At 47.7% G+C, this 22520-nt stretch overlaps 4 protein-coding genes across 7 annotated transcripts in view; 2 read left to right on the top strand and 2 right to left on the bottom strand.

Annotated features, from left to right (window-relative positions):
* Positions 1-5313, bottom strand: part of XRRA1 (X-ray radiation resistance associated 1) — a 41776-nt gene extending 36463 nt beyond the window's left edge. Inside the window, exons 1-2 of one of the 3 annotated variants that reach the window (XM_053385058.1) lie at positions 5202-5313; positions 1984-2078 (exon numbers count right to left, since the gene is read on the bottom strand). The gene's annotated coding sequence lies outside the window, so the exon portion shown is untranslated. Of the gene's footprint in view, positions 1-1983; positions 2199-5201 lie in introns of all 3 variants that reach the window. The other 2 variants (XM_053385057.1, XM_053385059.1) reach the window with 2 other exon arrangements.
* Positions 1-22520, top strand: part of POLD3 (DNA polymerase delta 3, accessory subunit) — a 240208-nt gene that overhangs the window by 186723 nt on the left and 30965 nt on the right. The window lies entirely within an intron of this gene.
* Positions 1-22520, bottom strand: part of PPME1 (protein phosphatase methylesterase 1) — a 252123-nt gene that overhangs the window by 94848 nt on the left and 134755 nt on the right. The gene's annotated exons all lie outside the window — the stretch shown is intronic.
* On the top strand, positions 887-15156 carry SPCS2 (signal peptidase complex subunit 2). Of its 2 annotated transcripts, none has more exons than XM_053385116.1 (5): positions 887-1065; positions 9163-9246; positions 9460-9619; positions 11669-11804; positions 14898-15156. In XM_053385116.1, exons 1-5 carry the CDS (start codon positions 916-918, stop codon positions 15082-15084), a joined length of 717 nt encoding a protein of 238 aa, XP_053241091.1. In that variant the 5' UTR covers positions 887-915; the 3' UTR covers positions 15085-15156. The 2 variants fall into 2 exon arrangements, with proteins under 2 accessions (XP_053241091.1, XP_053241093.1); XM_053385118.1 differs by lacking the exon at positions 887-1065 and adding an exon at positions 5600-5722 and having other exon boundaries at positions 9460-9621; positions 11671-11804.

Raw genomic sequence — 22520 nt, forward strand, 5'->3', positions numbered from 1 at the left:
CATGTCTGAGTAGGGGTTTGAGTCCAGGCCTTCCAAATTCAAGTCCACTGCTCCATTCCACTACCCTACATGGGGCTTTGTCTACTGCCGGTCGTTCCAAAAATTTCATTAGAATGCAAGAAGAGGCTGCTGGATCAGGCCAATGGCCCATCGAGTGCAACATCCTGTCCTCCCAGTGGCCAGCCAGATACTTACTGGGAAGACCACCAGCAAGGTAAAAAGGTAAAGGACCCCTGGGCGGTTAAGTCCAGTCAAAGGCGACTATGGGGTTGCAGCGCTCATCTTGCTTCAGGCCAAGGGAGCCGGCGTTTGTCTACAGACAGCTTTCCAGGTTATGTGGCCAGCAGGACTAAACCGCTTCTGGTGCACGGAGGACCGTGATGAGTGCCAGGGTGCACAGAAACGCACCCTTCCCGTCACAGTGGTACCTATTAATCTACTTGTACTGGCGTGCTTTCGAACTGCTAGGTTGGCAGAAGCTGGGATAGAGCAACGGGAGCTCACTCTGTTGCGCGGATTCAAACCGCCAACCTTCTGATCAGCAAGCCCAAGAGGCTCGGTGGTTTAGACCACAGCAGCACCAGTAGGAACTGGGTATAATGGACCTCTGCCCACTTGCGATTCCAAGCAACTGGGATTCAACAACATATGGCCTCTGATACTGGAAACAGAACAGTCCTTGTGGCCGGAAGCAGAATATTACATCTCTTTTGACCTCTACAGAAGCCCCATCATAAGGGCTTGCTACTTCTATGGACTTGCTGCTGCTCTAAGTAAACCCCCGTGATGTCTTTGCTGAGCAAAGCAGCCTTGCTTCTGTGACACAACACAAAGGCCCCCTTCCCGCCAGGCCCCTCTGCAGAGGGGCAGAGCCCAGCAAGCACCATGGCATCGCGGCAGTGAGGAAAGTCAGCGATGCGGGTGACACATGGGGACGTGAGGGTTAACATCAAGCTGCAGCCATGGTGCAACGTTCCCAGAGAACACCTACAAGAAAAGACCTTCTCTTCACCGTTGCCTTGCACCAGCAACGGAACGAGGAGGAACCATGGCAGGGGACGTGAGGTATAGCCAGGAGCATCGCAAAGTTCAGCCTCGTTTGTTTAGAAGTCGCGGGCTGACCCCCAGAAATCACGTCTTAATGGTTTGGGTTTTATCAGATTAGCACCCCATCTTTCCGCGAAGGCACGGCGGTGGTACGCTGAAGGCTCATCCCCTTCCGTATGCCCCTGTGTGAGAGCCAGTGTGGTGTAGTGGTTAGAGCATCAGACTAAGACCTGGGGGACCAGGATTCGAATCCCTACTCGGCCATGATGAAGCTTGCTGGGTGTGTGACCTTGGGCCAGTCACCAGGTGCTATACCAGCTGCACTGGCTCCCAGTGGAGTACAGGATCAGGTTTAAGGTGCTGGTTTTAACCTTGAAAGCCCTATATGGTCTAGAACCCCCATACCTACGGGACCGCCTCTCCTGGTATGCCCCACAGAGGACCTTACAGTCTTCAAATAAAAACATATTGGAGATCCCGGGCCACAGAGAGGTTAGGCTGGCCTCAACCAGAGCCAGGGCCTTTTCAGCACTGGCCCCAACTTGGTGGAACGCTCTGTCACAAGAGACAAGGGCCCTGCGGGACTTGACATCTTTCCGCAGGGCCTGAAAGACAGAACTGTTCCACCAGGCCTTTGGCCAAGGCACAGTCTGACCCCCTCCTTCTGTAAACCTCATAGAACTCTAGCCCAATGGTTGTGATTAATTTGATTCTGAATTGATTTTAGAATGAATTGATTTTAGAATGTATTTCAATTAATTGACTGTAATTTTATGTAAACTGTGCTATTTTTGCTGTTGTTAGCCACTCTGAGCCCAGCTTTGGCTGGGGAGAGTGGGATATAAATAAATTATTATTATTATTATTATTATTATTATTATTATTATTATTATTATTATTGCAGGGACAGGCAGAGGACTGTTCCAGATTTCGTACCTTAAGAAATGCTGTAGGAATCTTCACATAAAATCCCGTTCCTTAAACTTCACACCACAGCTTTAGTGCTGGAAACAGAGTTCAGGAGCTGGAGGCTGCACAGACAGGAGCAGAGCTGATTCTTGATAACTGGGGTCAAAGCAGGCCAGGATCAGTGTTTCTGCAGGACACGCTGCGACTTCCTCCCGTTGCAAATCAATGGTTGCCATTCATTCCTTGAAAGAAAAGCAATGGTCTGCTCTCGGAGACAGCATTATGTCCTCCATGCTGGGTCCTTAAATGCAGGGCTTTATTTTTCAGCATATAATGGGGGGCAGGAAGAGGAATGGCCGTAGCTCAGGGGCCCAGCAACTGCTCGGCCTGCAGAAATCTATCCACAGTGGCATCTGCTTCCTATGTATGTTATGTCAAGATTATTTATTTACTTATTGCATTTACATCCCACATTTTTCTCCAAGGAGAAAATGCTTCTCCCACTCATCATATAATTCCCAAAACAACCCTTCAGGGATGGGTAGGCTGAGAGGCAGTGAGCTTTGTGGCCATGTAGGGCTTTGAACCCCCCCTTTCCTAGGTCATAGTATGACACTCTAACCACTACACCACACTGCCTCAAGCATGGGATACTTGAACACTTTGCCTCTGCCCTCCCCCTCCAGTCCTGATTACAGTGGACACTCGGATTGCGAACGTGATCCATGCGGGAAGCAGGTTCGCAACCCGCAGCACCGTGTCTGTGCACACTCGGGTCGCAATTGGCGCTTCTGCACATTGCAAAGTGTGATTTAGCACTTCTGCACATGCGCAGAAATCCGGAAGTAACCTGTTCCGGTACTTCCGGGTTCGGCGCAGTGCGCAACCCGAAATCGCGCAACCCGAAGCGTCTGAAACCCGAGATATGACTGTATTATTATTTTTTGAGGAGGTGCAACACGTCAGCAACCTGCACAGGGAAAATGCAGCCTCTCCCATTTGCTTCAGTTGCAATCAGCCAGGCACCCCTCCCTCCTTCCTTCTCACTCTCTCTCACACAATCATAGGATCGTAGTCGGAAGGGGCCTTGAGGGTGATCTGGTCCCAACCCCCTTGCAATGCAGGAATCTTCTGCCCAACAAGGGGCTCGAACCCACGACCCTCTTTGTGCTCTGCGGACTGAGCTACCCACACCTCTCCAACTACAATTCTACCTTCCAGGCACCCCACAGCTGCCATGAGGACTAGAATTTTGCGAGCTTACAATCCTTGCCTTTCCATCTCACACACCCTCCAGTGTCCTAGGGTATGATCCCAGCCCCTTCCCTTATCCCATCTTATCTTCTCAGCAACCCTGCGAGGCTGCTGAGAAAGAAACAGAAAGAGAGAGAAATATAGATATGACTGGCCCATTTTATCTTCACACTGTAGGCTTGCCACCTGTCTTACATACCGTATTTTTCGCCTTATAGGACGCACTTTTTCCCCTTCAAAAATGCAGGCTTTCGCTGAAGCCTGGAGAGCGAAAGGGGTTGGTGCGCACCGACCAGGCTCTCCAGGCTTCACGCAGCTCTCCGCAAGCCATGGGAGCCCGCGCCGGGCTCCCGCGGCTTGCGGAGAGTTGCCTGTTCTGGGGGCTGGGGTCGGGGGAAGCTCGGGCTTCCCCCGCCCCAGCCCCGCGCCTGGGGGGAAAATAAATTCCCCCCCCCCTTTATTTCCCCCCCAAAAAACTAGGTGCACCTTATGGGACGGTGCATCCTATAGGGCGAAAAATACGGTAATACAGGATTGTCCCATATTTCAATGTAAAATACTACATCCTGTATTTCTTTCTCTCTCTCTGCCAAGTTAAGGATCCTCTCCAATTGCATGTGCAAAAGGGGATGTATTTAAGTTCTGGGTAGCCAAGTATAGGCAGATTTACACATTTGTGTGTGTGTGTGTGTGTGTGTGTGTGTGACAAATTCCAGAGGGGCCACCCCGTTGGCTGCAATAATTTGTACTTGATTGCTTTGAAGTCACTTCAGCACCAGGTGGGGAACCCCCCCTCCATGGGTGTAGCCAGGGGGGAGCAGCTGCCCCCACCTAAATCAAGTAAATAAATAAAGAGATTTAACTAAAAGTAGAAATTGTAGAAAGATTTTGACAGATTTTTCTGAGCCCTTGGGATCAAAAGAAAGTAATTTAAAACAACTCTTGTTGAGACATTTCACTCTGAATCTGCTAGCTATGCCCATGGTCCTGTCCTGTATTTTCCCAGAACAAAGGTGACAACATTGCTTCACAGCCACCCAGTGCCTGGGACTGCTGAGAAAGAAATAGAAAGAGAGAGACAGAGAGAGAAAGATAGATAGATAGATAGATAGATGAGAGAATGACTGGCCTGTTGTATCTTCACAGCAACCCTGTGAGGTAGTGTCTTGGGCTGTTGAGAAATAGAAACAGAAAGGAAGAGAGAGGAATATATATATGGCTGGCCCGTTTTATTTCCACAGCACTCCTGTGATGTAGTCCCTTGGGCTGCTGTGAAAGAAACCGAAATATATATATATATAATAGATATAGGGAAATGATAGATAGATAGATAGATGGATAGATGGATAGATAGATAGATAGATAGATAGATAGATAGATAGATAGATAGATAGATATGGCTGGCCCATTTTGTCTTCACAGCACCCCTGCGAGGTAGTCCTTTGGGTTGAGGATAAAGAAATGGAACTATAGATAGATAATAGATATGGCTGGCCCGTTTTATTTCCACAGCACTCCTGCGAGGTAGTCCCTTGGGCTGCTAAGAAAGAAATAGAAAACATAGACATAGATATGGAAATAGATAGTCTTCACAGCACTCCTATGAGGTAGTCCATTGGGTTGCTGGTAAAGAAATAGAAATATAGATAAATAGATAGATATGGAAATAGATAGATGGATATGACTGGCTCATTTTGTCTTCACAGCACCCCTGTGAGGTAGTCTCTTGGGCTGCTGAGGAAGAATGAGAGAGAGCGCAGCATCTCTGCCTGGTCCCCTCCAGCCATCTTCACAGCTGAGGGGGGATTGAGGGCAGGCCTGGGGCTCTGCACCCTGAGCCCGACCCCCTCACCTGTCCGGGGTCACCTGTCCAGGTGTGAGGCAGCATTGGGGGTGGGGAAGCCATAGAGGCCGAAGACCTCCAAGGGCTAGAAAGGCGGGGACAGAGAAAGAGAAAGAGAGGTTTGTTTTCATTCTCTACCACGCTTTACCTGGCCTTTGCCCCGCAGCAGTCAGGCTACTCCGCCCCCTCCGGAGCAAGACCCCACCCCACCCCCCGCTCGCCTTCTTTCCCTTCCCCCTTTACGAGGAGGCCCCGGTTCCCATGTCCTCGCCCGGCCACGCGGTTGCCACGGTAACGGGGAAGCCGGAAGCCGGGAGAGAACTACGCCTCCCAGAATGCCACGCGGGGCGGCGGCGAAGGAGAATCCGGGCCATTGTCGCGCAGGGCACGCCTAGTTCTTCCCAGAATTCCACAGTCCATTTTAAAAAAAAACAGGCAAACCCCCCAATGCGCACGCGCGCACGCGCCGGCCTGTCTCCCTCCACGCCCGCCGCCGCATTCTAAACTACCAATCCCGCCGTCCTTTGCGCGCCCCGTTCCTCCCGCTCCCGGCCAATCAGCGGCGAACAGGTCGCTAAGCAGGGAGGAGGAGGCAAGATGGCGGCGAAAGGCGGCGGCGCTGGAGGAGGAGGCGGCGGCGGCGCTAACAAGAACGGGATATTGGACAAGGTGGACCGGGCTAAGCGGGCGGTGGTCGTTCTGCTTCGAGGGACCCGGGCGGGAAGGGCCTCGGCGAGGGAGGAGGGAGCAAAACAAAAAACAAAAACCACGCGCGCGCGCCTGGACGAAGGCAGTGGCGGGGAGTTCCGTAGGCTAAGCAACGTTTCCGAGCACAATTCAAAGTGTTGGGGCTGGCTTTGAAAGCCGTAAACGGCCTCGGTCCTGTAGACCTGAAGGAGCGTCTCCACCCCCATCCTTAAGCCCGGACACTGAGGTCCAGCTCCGAGGGCCTTCTGGCGGTTCCCTCATTGCGAGAAGTGAGGTTATAGGGAACTAGGCAGAGGGCCTTCTTGGTGGTGGCACCCGCCCTGTGGAACGCCCTCCCACCAGATGTCAAGGCAATAAGCAGCTATCTTATCTTTAAAAGACATCTGAAGGCAGCCCTGTTTAGGGAAGTTTTTAATGTCTGATGCTGTATTGTTTTTAATATTCAGTTGGAAGCCGCCCAGAGTGGCTGGGGAAACCCAGCCAGATGGCCGGGGTATAAATAATAAATTATTATTATTGTTATTATTATTATTGGGCTCCATCCATCCATTCCCAGAGGAACCACAAGGCAGCTTTCCCCCTCCCCCAATTCCCGGTTCTTCACACCGTTAGCGTGTGGAACTCGCTGCCACAAGAGTTAGCCAGGAATTTGGGTGGCTTCGGAGGAGGCAGCAAAAGCACGGAGGTGCGGCGGCTGCAATGCCACCAGGGTCATCTAGTCCAGCCCCCTGCAATGCAGGGATCTTTCGCCCAACGTGGGGCTCCAGCCCGCGACCTTGAGAGCAACGGCCTTGTGCTCTGCCCACTGAGCTCTCGTGTCACTGCTATGTCAGGATGCTGGGCGGGGGGTTAGGGGGTGTCCCTTTGGCCTGACTCAGCTGCAGGACTCTTCTTGTGTTCCTTGATGTCGTTGGTGGCCACCTGCTGCGTTGGCTTTGAAAGAGGGATGTTCATGGAAGAGGAGGCTGTTCTCTCCCTCCCCTGCAGCATTGCTTTGCACAATTTAATAATAATAATAATAATAATAATAATAATAATAATAATAATTTGTTATTTGTAGCCCGCCCATCTGGCTGAGTTTCCCTAGCCACACTGGGCAGCTTCCAACAAAGATTAAAAATACATTAAAATGTCTTACGTTAAAAACTTCCCTGAAGAAGAAGCTTATTGACAAGCTGGAAAGTGTGCAAGGAAGGGTGACTAAGATAATCAGGGGTTTAGAAACTCAGCCTGATGAGGAACAGTTGAAGGAGCTTGGGATGTTTAGCCTGGGAAAGAGGAGACTGAGAGGAGATGCGTTAGTTGTCGTCAAATATATGAAGGGACGACACGTGAAAGATGGAGCAAGCTTGTCTTCTCCAGCTCTGGAGGGTAGGACTCGAACCCATGGCTTCAAGTGACAAGAAAGGCGAATCCTGACTAAACATCAGGAACGACTTTCTGATGGTGAGAGCTGTATCACCTACACTGATGGGCAGCTGCTCTCTAGGGTTTCAGGCAGGAGACTCGCACAGCCCTAGACTTCCAGAGTCTTAAACAAATCTGAATTGTTGCCCTCCTATGTAGGATTACCGTATTTTTTGCTCTATAAGACTCACTTTTTGCCTCCTAAAAAGTAAGGGGAAATGTGTGTGCGTCTTATGGAGCGAATGCAGGCTGCGCAGCTATCCCAGAAGCTAGAACAGCAAGAGGGATCGCTGCTTTCACTGCGTAGCGATCCCTCTTGCTGTTCTGGCTTCTGAGATTCAGAATTATTTTTTTCTTGTTTTCCTCCTCCAAAAACTAGGTGCGTCTTGTGGTCTGGTGCGTCTTATAGAACGAAAAATACGGTATATCATATTTTCTACAAAAAGGCTTGCTTTCTGTCTCCCGTGTTGGAAAGGGATGGATTCAGAATTCCCTTTGAACCTTGGGCAGTTGAAACGCTCCCGCTGTCTCAAGAAGGATGATGTGTACTTTAAGTGGGATGGTGTGTATCTCTGTTTTAGGATTGTAGCGAGTAACAGGAAGCAATCTGCAGAAATGGAAGGAGGAAGGAAGTTCATGGCATGGCTTAGCCTCTTACTGTTAGGCCACATTAGCTCTTAGTATCTTTATTAAGCAGGGCTCCATTCAGTCACACTCGGAGTAGGAATTGAGGAACGTGACTAACTTCAATCTATCCATTACAGCAAGTAAAACTTCATTTACTGCAGCCTAGGGCTTATGCTTCAAGCTTATGCATCTTTTCAAAAGCTTGCGTTGATTCCTGCTACAATGTTTCACAAGCATATGTATCTTAACAACTGTTTATAACCAAATGTGGGGAAAAGTTTTTTGTTTGAACATGGAAAATGGATCATTTAGCCCCGTATTTTCTCTATGCATGGGGAGAGGGGCTTTCACTCTTTGCCCGAGCACAGTCGTGCTCCACTCTTCTTCCTGCGGTCTGTGTGTGGCATGGTCCCAACCTGGCTGTGCTCACAAGCAGCCACCCTGTAGCATAAAATGAAGCGCGTCAGGGCTGAAGACATCAACACCACATCTTGTTTGGCCCTGAGATGCTAGAACAGGGGTTGGCAACCTAAGGCCCATAGGCCACAAGCAGCCCATGGGAGTCATTTAACCGGCCCATGGGCGCCCGCTCGGTCGGCTCCCGTGTGCCATGCTAAACTGGCACAGAGCAGAGCGGGGACCGCCTTCCACGACGCTGGCCGACTTCCCATTGGCTGCAGGAAGCTCCTGCAGCCAATGGGAAGCTGCGCTCGCATCCTCTGCGCCGGAAGGAGAACCAGCCCACGCCACAAAAACTTTGCCAACCCCTGTGCTAGAGCCTGGGTTCTTGGGAAGACTTGTGATTTGCCTGCCTGTGAGCTGTGGCGTCTCCTGTTGTAATGGTCAGTGTTATAGGGGTCCCCCTGACATGTGAGGTCTATCAATCAACCCCTGACTGCAGGGGAAACTACTATGGACATTTCACATGGGCTGTATCCAGCTAAGTCATACACGAGATAAGCCCATTGAAATCAATGGACTTGCATTAGTCATGGCTAACTTAAGCCCATTGGTTTTAGTGTGTCTCCCCTCGAGTATGACCTTGTTGGATTTAATCCAGTGTATTTATCGTCAGGTTTAATTGCAGGCAGAGGACTTTGGCAAGCTGCACCTGGTGTTCCTCTCTGCAACACAAATTATTCCGTCGCTGTCAGCGTTGCACATTTAAGGCATGATGCGCTGAAAGCATTCATCGGGCCCCGAATTGGAAATGGTCTGGGAGCCAACCAGACGCTGCTGTTGACATATAGAAGAGATGATTATAAATTTAGCAGACGCACAAGATGAGCGACCGCTTTCACCTGTGATAATTGAGGTGCACTCATTGATGCAACTCTTGCTTGTGTTTTTGTTCCTTACCCCCACAGTGGAAGATTGATGACAAACCTGTAAAAGTGGACAAGTGGGATGGTTCAGCCGTGAAGAACTCGTTGGACGATTCCGCCAAAAAGGTACCATTTCCCCTCCCTTGTGGAACAGCCGGGTATTTCCTTCATGGTTTTGCGGGCTTCGGTTACTCCTCCTTGCTAGCCTCCTCAGCAGTCTGTTGGGGAATACTTTGCTAAATTCCTGTATCTCTCCATCGCTCTGATCCTATGAGTCCTCAAGGTCTAGATCGGGTTTGCTCTTTCTTTTGTTAAATGCGCTTCTTTCCGCTCCTCTAGGTTCTGTTGGAAAAGTACAAGTACGTGGAGAACTTCTGCCTGATAGATGGCCGCCTTGTTATCTGCACAATCTCTTGCCTCTTCGCCATCGTGGCTTTAATATGGGATTACCTTCACCCCTTCCCCGAATCCAAGCCAGTTCTTGCTGTCTGTGTTGTATCATATCCTTTTCTGTGGGCAGGGGCCTCGGACTCCCCCAAGCATTCATTCCCCTTCATGGCTTGGTTGCCGAAATCAGATCTAGCCTGTCAAAGCTGCCCCCATCCCGCTTGCACAAGATAAAAAGTGCAATTTTGGAAAGACCTGGGATAGCTCAATTGGTAGAGCATTGGACTCTTAATCTCAGGTTTGTGGGTTCGAGCCCCATGTTGGGCAAAGATTCCTGCATTGCAAACGGTTGAACTACAGTTGCAATCAAAATTATTCAACTCCCATTGCAAATTAGGTTTATTATCAAAAATTTACAGGCTTTCAGCTGTTTGCAATGGGCAAATCAAACAAAAGCAATTGAAATACAGTGGTACCGTGGTTTACAACCATAATCCGTTCAGGAGGTCCGGTTGTAAACCAAAACAGATTGTTAATCCAAGGCGCACTTTTGCCAATGGGGCCTCCCCCCAAAATTGGTTGTAATCCAAAAAAAAAATGGGTTGCAATCCAAAAAAAAGGGACACGCGCTTCCGGGTTTGACGTGGTTGTAATCCAAAACGATTGTAATCCAAAGCGGTTGCAAACCAAGGTACCACTGCAGCTCGACACAACAGATGCTTCAAGTGGTTTCCCCATTTTCAGCTGAAGATGCAACTTATACAGTGGTACCTCGGTTTAAGAACAGCCCTGTTTACGAGCGATTCGGTTTACGAACTCCGCAAAACCGGAAGTAGTGTCCCGGTTTGCAAACTTTACCTCGGTCTAAGAATGGAATCCAAACAGTGGAAGGGCACTGGCGACGGGAGGCCTCATTAGGGAAAGCGTGCCTCGTTTTAAGAACGGTTTCAGTTTAAGAACAGACTTCCGGAACGGATTAAGTTCGTAAACCGAGGTACCACTGTACATTGATATTCACTAGAATGTCAAACGCAATGGCATATAAAGCAAACAACAACAAAGAAATATAAATTAAAAATAAAAAAATTGTCCAGTAGCACCTTAGAGACCGCCACCCCAGAGTCGTCCGCAACTGGACTTAACGGTCAGGGGTCCCTTTAAGTTTGTTCATGGTATGAGCTTCCGTCTGCATGCACACTTCTTCAGATACTGAAGAATACTGGAGGTATCTGAAGAAGTGTGCATGCATACGAAAGCTCATACCAAGAACAAACTTAGTTGGTCTCTGCTACTGGACATTTTTGAAATATATTTCTACTGCGTCAGACCAACACGGCTACCTACCTGAATCAACAACAATGAATTCATCACAACAATAAAGTCATAGTAATACATGACTTCCTAATCACATGGAACCTTACTCCAGAACCCTGTCCACACAAGAGGATAGGGCCACACTGCTGGGAAACCCCCCCTTCTGATTTCTTGCGATTTTGTATAGGATTGCAGTGTTGGAAGGGATACAGAGCGTTATCTTGTCCAATCCCCCCAAAATGCAGGCATCCTCCCATCCAATTTGAAACCATACTGGACCATTGCTTAGCTTTGCAAACGCGCTGGCAGTTTAATTTTTTCCAAACAGACCCCGTATACAAATTGTGCAAAATACGAGCTCAACATAACAAGGTTTGTCCCAGTCAGATCTTTAACTCCAGAGAAAATCAATTTGCATAAATAATACAATACAACACTACCGCATCACCGATCAATTAAGAACCGCTAAATCTCTTTATAATGGCCCAGTGTTTCTACATGGACAGCACTCAAAAATTCAGCCACTGTTAAAGTAATTTGATCATTCCTGTCCGAGAGCAGGTCCTGAACCATTGGTAGCATAGAATTGAGCCTGTTGAGTTGTAAGGCAGTTATATGGCAGTTTTATTGCTGCTCCCGTCAAGAGGGCTTGAGCCCGGTGGTATTCCTCGTTTGCAAAATCTTCAGATCTGGACAATGTGGCTTTTAGTAGGGCAATAATAGGCTGACTCTTAATAATAATAATAGGGCTTTTAATAGGACAATAACAGGCTGACTCTTAATGCCACTCTGTCGCCGTGTGCTCCAGTCTCCAGCCACCGACTCTCTTTTCCTTAATGTCTCCCCACGTATTTTGTTATGATGGGGATTTTGACCATCTATACCTCGTATAAGGAGAAGAGCATCTTCCTGGTAGCACATAGGAAAGATCCAGCTGGAATGGATCCCGATGACATCTGGCAGCTTTCCTCGAGTCTGAAAAGGTACCAGCCCTCTGCCGTGCCTCTTCTCTCCCCTCCCACCCCGGGAGAAACCTTGTAACGAGGTTCAGGGCTTTTGAGTATCCTCTCCATTTCTGTATTTGTAACCCGCAGCTGTAGGGGCTGGTTTTGGCTGTTGAATTTGGCACCCTGATAATCTCGCCGGTCATTTGTTTCTGGAGGAAACACAAGTTTCCAGCCCTGGATGTTGCGCATGCAGCTCAGAGGCAGAGCACCTGTCTTGCAGGCAGACGATCTCTGCTTACATGCCTGGCTAATAATAATAATAATAATAATAATAATAATAATAATAATAATTTATTATTTATACCCCACCCATCTTGTTGAGTTTCCCCAGCCACTCTGGGCGGCTTCCAAGTGTTAAAAACAATACAGTATTAAATATTAAAAACTTCCCTAAACAGGGCTGCCTTCAGATGTCTTTTAAAAAGAAGATAGCTGCTTATTTCCTTCACATCTGAAGGGAGGGCGTCCCACAGGGCGGGCGCCACCACCGAGAAGGCCCTCTGCCTGGTTCCCTGTAACCTCACTTCTCTCAATGAGAGAACCGCCAGAAGGCCCTCGGAGCTGGACCTCAGTGTCCGGGCAGAATGATAGGGGTGGAGATGCTCCTTCAGGTATACTGAACCGAGACTGAGGCATCTCCTAGCAGGGCTCGCAAGGACCCGTCTGAAACACTAGGGAGTGGCTGCCTGTCAGTGTAGACAGTACTGAGCCAGATAGACCCAGTAGTCTGACACTGTGTTCCTGCATAAGCTGAAATGGCGTAAGCCAGAGGTGGGGAGCTGAGCATTGTTTCCAAGGTACAGGAGGGGAGGTTCTGAGATTTGCCTATTTCCTTGGCGACCAGAATCAATTAGGCCAGGCATAGACAAACTCGGCCCTCCAGATGTTTTGAGACTACAGTTCCCATCATCCCTGACCACTGATCCTGTTAGCTAGGCATGGTGGGAGTTGTAGTCCCCAAACATCTGGAGGGCCAAGTTTGCCTATGCCTGAATTGGGCCCAGTAAGCAAACATGGTGCAGCTGTAGTTAATTCGCAGAGTTCGCTCAGGTCACAAATGTTGCTCCTCAGTGCAGAAGTAATGTCTCCCCGGCGGAGCATTCACGGCTGTGCCTTGCTATCCTCAGTTCCCCATTTCTGCCCTCTTCCCGTTTGCCAGCTGTGCCACCTCATTTACTTATTCTATTTATTAAATTTATATATAGCCCTTCATCAAAAGATATTGGGGCAGTTCACAGAATAAAATACAGGTTAAAGGTAAAGGGACCCCTGACCATTAGGTCCAGTCGTGGCCGACTCTGGGGTTGCGGCACTCATCTCACTCTACTTGCCGAGGGAGCTGGCGTACAGCTGCCAGGTCATGTGGCCAGCAGGACTAAGCCGCTTCTGGCGAACCAGAGTAGCGCACGGAAACGCCGCTTACCTTCCCGCCGGAGAGGTACCTATTTATCTACTTGCACTTTGACGTGCTTTCGAACTGCTAGGTTGGCAGGAGCTGGGACCGAGCCACGGGAGGATTCGAACCGCTGACCTTCTGATCGGCAAGCCCTAGTATCTCTGGTTTAACACACAGCGCCACCCACGTCCCTTAAAATACAGGATAACAACGAGTAAATTAAGTAAAACCAAACAATAACACCCACTTCCCACAGACACATTCATAAGGCTATAGAATATTAATCTGCCCAAGGCCTGGTTGAAGAGGAACATTTTTGCCTGGCGCCTAAAGGTCAGTGGTACCTTGGTTTTCGAACAGAATGCATTCCGGGAGTCCGTTTGACTCCTGGAACCGTCCAAAAACTAAAGCGCAGCTTCCGATTGGCCACAGGAGTGTCCTGCAGCCAATCAGAAGCTGTGACGGACGTTTGGCTTCCGAAAATCGTTTGAAAACCTGGACACTTGCCTCGGGGTTTCGATCATTCGGGAGCCAAGGCGTTTGGCCTCCAAGGTACGACTGTATATAGAAGAGCACTCTGCAAATGGGGAGCCACTGCAGAAAAGGCCCCGTTCCTGTGTTGCCACCCTCTGGACTTCACATGGAGGAGGCACACAAAGAAGGGCCTCGTGATGAATGCAGATTCCAGGTTGGTTTATATATGGAAAGGCTGTCCTTGAGGTATTGCGCTTGTAAGACCTTAAAGGAACCTTAACCTCGCCGTCGCAGAGTATAGCAGCCAAATGTTGCCCTCACAGCCCTGCAGACTGCCTCGCCGCTAATTTTTCAGATTAAGCACTTGAAACCCGCTCATGCTACACGATCACCATTATCCCTAAGAAAACATAGTGACAGTTTGAAACGGATAATTCTTGGCTAGCAGGATCACGCTGCTGAAAGCTTGTTCTTCGCCACGGTGCTAAACTGGAGGTAGAAGGCTCTCGCCCAGGGAACGCTGCATGCAGAAAAATCCCTTCCACGTACAGAGCTAGGATTTGCTCTCTCTGGCTAATTTTCTATGAGGACAGTGGGAACTGCTTATGGAAAATCATGTTGGCCTTCTCCCTTTGCCCCTGGAGTGGTTCAGCCTTCCCCAGTGAGAGTCGGGCTGAACTATCACAAGTTATTGAGTGCTATTCGGATTAAAAGTGTTGGGGGGGAGGGGCGTTATTGGGTTGTTTTTTCATTATGTATTTTGTGTTTTTTTATATTGTGGTTTTATGTTGTAACCACCCTGAGACCTGGAGGCGTAGGGTGGTATACCAATTTAGCAAATAATAGTAATAGCAATAATACCAGTTTCTGGAAATCAGAATCCTGCTTGCAGGATTCCCAAAATCTCCTGATTTCCCAAAGTCTCCTGATTGGCCACTGTGAAAACAGGATGCTGGACTCGATAAGCAGTACAGGGCATCTAATGAGATTCCGATCCATTTAACCAGACTAATAATAATAATAATTTATACCCCACCCATCTGGCTGGGTTTCCCCAGCCACTCTGGGTGGCTCCCAACAAAATATTAAAAATACAATAAAACATCAGAATTATTAGGTTCAGCTCTATAATGCAGCTGCAACCAGGACTTAAATGGCTTAACCTCCAGCTCTCTCTGCTCCTGCAACCATCTCTCTAGGTTTGACGACAAATACACCCTGAAGATGACATTCATCAGCGGCAGAACCAGGCAGCAGAGGGAGGCGGAATTCACCATGTCCATCGCCAAATTCTTCGACTGCAACGGCACCTTAGTCATGGAAGCCTTTGAGCCAGAAGTCTCCAAGCTTCACGACAGCCTGCTCACAGAGAGGAAGATAAAATAGGCTCCGTCCGGCGTCCACCTTACCCGCTGGGCTCATGCTGAGTTTAAGCCAATAAAGCAAAATAGCAACGAATGTTAGCCTCTGTTTTTGTCCTGAGATATCTCTCTCTCTCTTTTTCTCTCTTTCTCTTTCTGTTCTTTCTTCCTTTCTCTGTCTCTCTCCAGAGGGGGGGAGAAAAGATTTTAAATTTCAGACATACAAAACAGACGCAAAGATCCAGCCAGGATTCGCTTTGCCTTGCTTTAAGAACGTCTTCAACCTGCTCCATCAGGTTCCTTTGCTACTATGAAGGTGGACTTGCTAAGGACTCTCAGAAGTGGGGAGGTTGCATAGCCCTCTGTAGAATTATTTTTATTTTAAGCTGGCAACTGCTTTAGGAGGCAGCCCTGCACCGCGCAGCATTTATCACAAAAGCTATGCTGAATTAATTTTTGTCTTGGCTGCTGGCTGCGAAAGGATTCTTAGTTTTTATGTTAGGGATTCAAGACAGGACTTGCATTATTAAGCCAACGTTGTCCATTTGCAAGCAAGTTTTGATTTTTTATATATATATCAATCAAGTGGAAGGAAAATGAATTTTTTTTTAAAGAAAACCTTTTATTGGATGGGAGAGAGACCTGGGAAGGAAGCTGAGTAAATCTGCCAGGGTGTATTTCAGGACAAAGGCAACGGCAGGAGTTTTTAAAAGAAAACAACAAGGAGGGGTTTAAAATCCATTCCATCTGTTTTTTTGTCTCATCTGGTGCATTTTATTCATGCTGAAAAATCTCTTCTATCCCTTCTCTGAACAACCATTTTCTAAAATGACTTTTTTCTCCAATAAAAGGAACAAATTTATGTCAAAACAGTGTGAAAGTGTTCATGGGGTTGGGAGTGGAATCAAAGCAGTCCTGTTGCCTCTCTCGCAAATGTAATGGTTTGTGTGACCTCAACACACTCAGTAACAGATATGCGTAACACAAACGTACACCGGGCAGCCAAATTCGGAAACCGTTTTGAAAATAATAATAATAATAATAATAATAATAATAAATTTTATTTATATCCCGCCCTCCCCAGCCGAAGCCGGGCTCAGGGCGGCTAACATCAATAAAACAATACAAAAGTACAATACAAACAACACTCTAAAATCATTCATTATAAAATTAATTAAATTCAAGCCACTGGCCACCATTGGGCCAGAGCTCCGCGAAGATTGCCGAGGGAGGGAGTCAGGCTGTGCCCTGGCCAAAGGCCTGGTGGAACAGCTCTGTCTTGCAGGCCCTGCGGAAAGATGTCAAGTCCCGCAGGGCCCTAGTCTCTTGTGACAGAGCGTTCCACCAGGTCGGAGCCACAGCCAAAAAAGCCCTGGCTCTGGTTAAGGCCAGCCTAACTTCTCTGTGGCCTGGGACCTTCAAGATGTTTTTATTTGAAGACCGTAAGTTTCTCTGTGGGGCATACCAGGAGAGGCGGTCCCATAGGTACGAGGGTCCTAGGCCGTATAGGGCTTTAAAGGTTAAAACCAGCACCGTAAACCTGATCCTGTACTCCACCGGGAGCCAGTGCAGTTGATATAGCACCGGATGAATGTGATCTCGCAGCAAAGACCCCGTAAGGAGTCTTGCTGCAGCATTCTGCACCCGCTGGAGTTTCTGGGTCAGTCTTAAGGGCAGCCCCACGTAGAGCGAGTTACAATAATCCAGTCTGGAGGTGACCGTCGCGTGGATCACAGTGGCTAGGTCAGGGCGAGAGAGGTAAGGAAATATGTATTTCTGAGGTTTGATGACTCATAACAGCAGCCTTTTAAAAGAGTAATACCATAAGATGATATATCATTAGAAAAATAATATAATGCAGAATATAATGCAGCAAACAAGGCAGTGACGTCAGGAAGAAGCTGAATTAATTTTAGTTGAGAAGCTGCCTTCTACTGAGTCAAGGACCTGCATGCAAGCAGATGTTCTGCTACTGAGTTCTATCTCTTCTCCCAACCAATGCTTTTAATCTGCAGCCTTCTGGTAAATACTGTATTTTTCGCTCCATGAGACGCACCTGACCATAAGACGCACCTAGTTTTTAGAGGAGGAAAACAAGGGGGGGAAATTCTGAATGAAACAGAGGCTGTATGATTTTGGTGGTTCAAGCTGTGACCACAGACATGATATGTGATTTGACGGTGAGTTTGGGGTAGGCCAATGCAAAAATCCTGAGAATCCATGTGGATCCGTGCATTATAATCATGTTTTTGTGCCATTGCAGCCCCATGAAACAGTGGGTGCGGGGTTTTTTGGTGCAGGCTGTAGCCAAGGACATGCTATGCGATTTGATGGAGAATTTGGGGTGACCCAATGCAAAAATCCCGAGGATCCATGTGCTTTTTCCTTCCCCTTCCCAGGCAGCCTCCTTTATCTCTAGAGTCCCTTATCTCCCTCCCGATCCCTTGCCGATCAGCTGCTCAGCTGCTTCCTTTCAACAACCCCTTCCCTCTTGTTTGCCTTAGTGTCTTTTCCTTAGCTGGAGCAGTTTTTTGCTCCTCCTTTTCTTCTAATTTCTCTCCTCATTGCTTTAATCTTTCTGTCTCCTCTCCTTGCAAGTTCGCTGTCTTTACCTCCCCGCTCCCAGGCAGCCTCCTTTATTGCTTGAGTCCCTTATCTCCCTCCCGATCGCTTGCTGATCAGCGGCTTCCTTTCAACACCCCCTTCCCTCTTCCTAAAAAAAAAGCACAATCTGCTTTCTGCCCCTGGGCAATTCGGCTCCAGGGACCACACATTCGCTCCATAAGATGCACAGACATTTCCCCTTTTTAGGAGGAAAAAAGTGTGTCTTATGGAGCGAAAAATACGGTACTTAAAGCACCGCCATCATTTTGTTTGCAAGCTACTTTCTGCCCACAAAAAAATCAAAGCGACTTACAACAACAAAAACAGTGATACATCTCAAAATCGATCTCAAGAACAATTTGATAACGTGAATACCAAAACTACAATGTGATAGCAAATACGGTACGATCACATCTTATGGAATCAGAGAATTGTAGAGTTGGAAGGGACGTCAAGGTGCATCTAGTTCGACCCCTGCAATGCAGGAAGATTTTATGCACATTTCGCCTGAACAGTTTGAACCGAACGCGTTTGAAGGCAGGCTGGTTGAAATTGCGCATGTGGGTGTCTCTGCTCATGGATAGCTGCTGAGAGTTGCATGCCTTCACCATGCGGCAGCTAGACTGGTGACGGAGTGGCCGCCGAGACTGTATTTTTTGCTCTATAAGACTCACTTTTTCCCTCCTAAAAAGTAAGGGGAAATGTGCGTGCGTCTTATGGAGCGAATGCAGGCTGCGCAGCTATCCCAGAAGCCAGAACAGCAAGAGGGATTGCTGCTTTCACTGCGCAGCGATCCCTCTTGCTGTTCTGGCTTCTGAGATTCAGAATTCTGTTCTGGCTTCTGAGGATTTCCTCCTCCAAAAACTAGGTGCGTCTTGTGGTCTGGTGCGTCTTATTGAGCGAAAAATACGGTAGCACTGGTCCTGAAAGACCTACATTGGCTCCCAGTATGTTTCCGAGCACAATTCAAAGTGTTGGTGCTGACCTTTAAAGCCCTAAACGGCCTCGACCCAGTAATAATAATAATAGTAATAAATTTTTATTTATACCCTGCCCTCCCTGGCCAGAGCCAGGCTCAGGGCGGCTAACACCAGTAAAATTACAATAAAAACATAATGGGGAGGGGGGGAATTTAAAATACGGGTTAAAATACAATTTAAAATGCAGCCTCATTTTAATAGTAGCCCATAGATCAAAACCATGAGGGGAGGGAAACATAAGGGTCAGACTGAGTCCAAACCAAAGGCCAGGCGGAACAGCTCTGTCTTGCAGGCCCTGTGGAAAGATGTCAAGTCCCGCAGGGCCCTGGTCTCTTGTGACAGAGCGTTCCACCAAGTCGGAGCCAGTACTGAAAAGGCCCTGGCCCTGGTTGAGACCAAGTTAACCACCTTGCAACTTAGGATGTCCAAAGTGTTGTCATTTGTGGACCTTAAGGTCCTCCATGGGGCATACCAGGAGAGGCGGTCTCGTAGGTAGACCTGAAGGAGCGTCTCCACCCCCATCATTCAGCCCAGACACTTAGGTCCAGCCCCGAGGGCCTTCTGGTGGTTCCTTCCCTGCGAGAAGTGAAGCTACAGGGAACCAGGCAGAGGGCCTTCTCGGTGGTGGCGCCCTCCCTGTGGAACGCCCTCCCGTCAGATGTCAAGGAAATAAACAAGTATCTGACTTTTAGAAGACATCTGAAGGCAGCCCTGTTTAGGGAAGTTTTTAATGTTTGATGTTTTATCGTGTTTTTAATATCCTATTGGGAGCTGCCCAGAGTGGCTGGGGAAACCCAGCCAGATGGGCAGGGTATAAGGAATAAACTATTATTAAATTATTACAGTAAGCACAGGAGGTCTTCCTTACCTGCGGAGGTTGGCGAGGCTGACAATGACGTTGGCATGGGAGAGGCAGTTGTCACCCAAGAGCAAGACTTCCAGAGCCAGGAACTTCGGGGAGCTCTCACTGCCAAGGGAAACATACAGTGCCTTTGGCTGTGCCACATCACTCAGGATAAGGCAAAAGGGGAGAGGAGGGTGCACTGTAAGACTTTGACAGAGAAAGAAGCCAATGTGGCGCCCTCAAGATGCTGCTGAACTACAACTCCCATCATCCCCCAGCTAGCATATCCTGTGGCTGGAGGTGATGAGAATCGTAGCCTAACAACAAGCGGAACCCACCACGTTGGTTTCCCCTGATCTACAGGTTCCACAAACAGCCCTGTTTAGGGAAGTTTTTAATGTTTGCTCTTTTATTGTGTTTTTAATAACCTGTTGGAAGCTGCCCAGAGCAGCTGGGGAGGCCTGGCCAGATGGGCGAAGCATAAGTATTATTATTATTATTATTATTATTATTATTATTATTATTATCATCATCATCATCTCGGGATCCCAAATCTGTTAGTGAGGCAGAGTTTCATGATTCCAACCAAACCGGTTTCTAGATGATTATGATTGTTCTGATTATACTTCTCAGCCGCTGCCTTGCCCTGCAGCTGTTACAAAACGTACCTCCATTTGACTTCCGAAATCTTCAAAAACCAAGGCGCAGCTTCTGATTGGTGCAGGCACCCCGGAAACAATAGCCGACAGCCGCATCGGACGTTCAGCTTCTGAAAAACGTTCGGAAACCGGAACACTTACTTCCGGGTTTTCGGCATTTGAGTACCAAGGCATCTGAGAACCAAGGTGACATTGTAATGGGGAAAGTTTGCGGATGACTTGAAGAACTATTTTAAGTAACCTAAATTGCTAGCAGGATGAACAGAAAAACGTGCGCTGTCATTTTACTTTTACTCTCCCAGGAAACATCAAGAAGGTGGAAAACAAGGGTACTTACACATCAAATAAACATATTACAAACTTTAAAATATCCAATAATTTCCCTTCTTCTCTTTCCATGGTTCATTTTAGCTATCATCCATCCCTGCATCTTTTACTATAACTATTCAATTCAGTTTCCCACTTTTACATCCATCAAAAGTTATTTACTCTGTTGAATTTATCTTAATGCTGCCAGCATTTTCAGCTATACAAAGTTATTTTCCATATATTGAATACACGTTTTCCCATCTTCTTTGAACATATGTTCTTCTTGCTCTTACGTATTCTATATGTTAAATCTGAGAGCTCTGCATATTATATCAACTTAGGTTGTCAGTCCTCTTTGGTTGGGACCTTGCTCACTTTCCATTTTAGGGCTAACAAAACATGGGGCGCAGTTGTTGCATACATAAATCATCTTTTCTGACACCTAGGAATTTCTTGTCTGGGTTATTCCCAAGAAAGAGGATTGGGGTTTGGGCGGGGGGGAGTATTTTCAACATGTTCTCCGAATCCTTTCCCAATACACTTTTTAGCTTTTTTAGCATGTCCACCACATGTGGAAGAACGTTCCTTCTGCTTCTTTACACTTCCAGCACAGAATTGGTTCTGTTTTATAAAAATATGTTAGTGAGGCAGAGTTTCATAAGTCCAGCCAAACCGGTTTCTAGATGATTATGATTGTTCTGATTATACTTCTCACCGGCTGCTCTGCCCTGCAGCTGTTACAGAACCTTCTTGTACCTCCATTAAAAAAACGCCTGGCACCCGTTCTGGGATAGTGGCTCCTCACCCAAAGATGAAGCCATCTCGTCCCCTTCTCCTTGTGCCCTCCATCTTTCCCAACATCAGGGTCTTTTCCAGGGAAGGCACAAGGAGAAGGGGGCGACAGAGGACGAGATGGTTGGACAGTGTTCTCGAAGCTACCAGCATGAGTTTGATCAAACTGTGGGAGGCAGTGGAAGACAGGAGTGCCTGGCGTGCTCTGGTCCATGGGGTCACGAAGAGTCGGACACGACTAAACAACAACAAATTTTCAAACATTTTCTTTAGCTCATTATATACCATTTCCCAGAAAGCCTTTTACCTCTTTACAGGTCCACCCTATGTGGTAGATTAGAAGAAACCTTCCCTTTCTTTACATTTCCAGCACTCATTACAGTGGTACCTCTGGTTACTTACTTAACTCATTCCAGAAGTCCGTTCTTAACCTGAAACTGTTCTTAACCTGAGGTACCACTTTAGCTAATGGAGCCTCCCTCTTTTTTCCTGGCTGATCTGTCTTTGTCTAAAGTTGGAACTCCATTTAAGTCTCCCATTAATATAATCTTTTGATCTTCAAATTCAAGTAGTTCTGTTTCTAGTCTTCTGAAAAAAATTGCTTTTTTATCATTAGGGGCGTAAATACCAACCAATATCACTTTCTCTCCCTGGATTTTAATTTGTATTATTAAAATTCTGCCTTTTTTGTCCTTCTGAATCAATTTGGGTTCAAGTGCAGGATTAACTGTTCTTAACCTGAAGCACCACTTTAGCTAATGGGGCCTCCTGCTGCTGCCGCGCCGCCGGAGCACGATTTCTGTTCTCATCCTGAAGCAAAGTTCTGAACCCGAGGTACTATTTCTGGGTTAGCGGAGCCTGTAACCTGAAGCGTATGTAACTCGAGGTACCACTGTAGTTCATAGCTGTCAACGCTTTCCCTTTTTAAAGGGAAATTCCCTTATTCCGAATAGGATTCCTCGCAAGAAAAGGGAAAACTTGAGAGCTATGCATTAGTTCTTGTCGCCTCTGCCTCTTTCCATTCTCCCAATTCACACACCTGCTTTGCTCAATTCCTGACGCAACGACCGGGGCTCGGCAGGTGCTGCAGAGAGGAGGAGGGTAGCAGAAGAATAAACTCCTCCTGCCCTGGTTTTTGGGGTGGAGAGGCTCAGCTCCCTCCCTGCCATCACTTGTGGGGTGGATCCTGCCCACGAAAGAGCACCCTCTCCCCCTTGATCTCGGAGGAGCTTGCTGGCTGGTGAGTGATGGAGATGAGGATGGAGGGGATGGC

The sequence above is a fragment of the Podarcis raffonei genome, chromosome 4 (genome assembly GCF_027172205.1).
Source record: "Podarcis raffonei isolate rPodRaf1 chromosome 4, rPodRaf1.pri, whole genome shotgun sequence".
In the NCBI taxonomy this organism is placed as follows: domain Eukaryota; kingdom Metazoa; phylum Chordata; class Lepidosauria; order Squamata; family Lacertidae; genus Podarcis; species Podarcis raffonei.

What these genes read in the sequence shown, in the direction of transcription:
- SPCS2 (XM_053385116.1), top strand. Translation starts at nt 916, where the DNA reads ATGCGGGTGACACATGGGGACGTGAGGGTTAACATCAAGCTGCAGCCA. An exon ending in TCTTGCTGTCTGTGTTGTAT is followed by an intron (nt 9,620 to 11,668) that starts CATATCCTTTTC and finishes AATGTCTCCCCA; the next exon opens with CGTATTTTGTTATGATGGGG. An exon ending in CTTTCCTCGAGTCTGAAAAG is followed by an intron (nt 11,805 to 14,897) that starts GTACCAGCCCTC and finishes CCATCTCTCTAG; the next exon opens with GTTTGACGACAAATACACCC.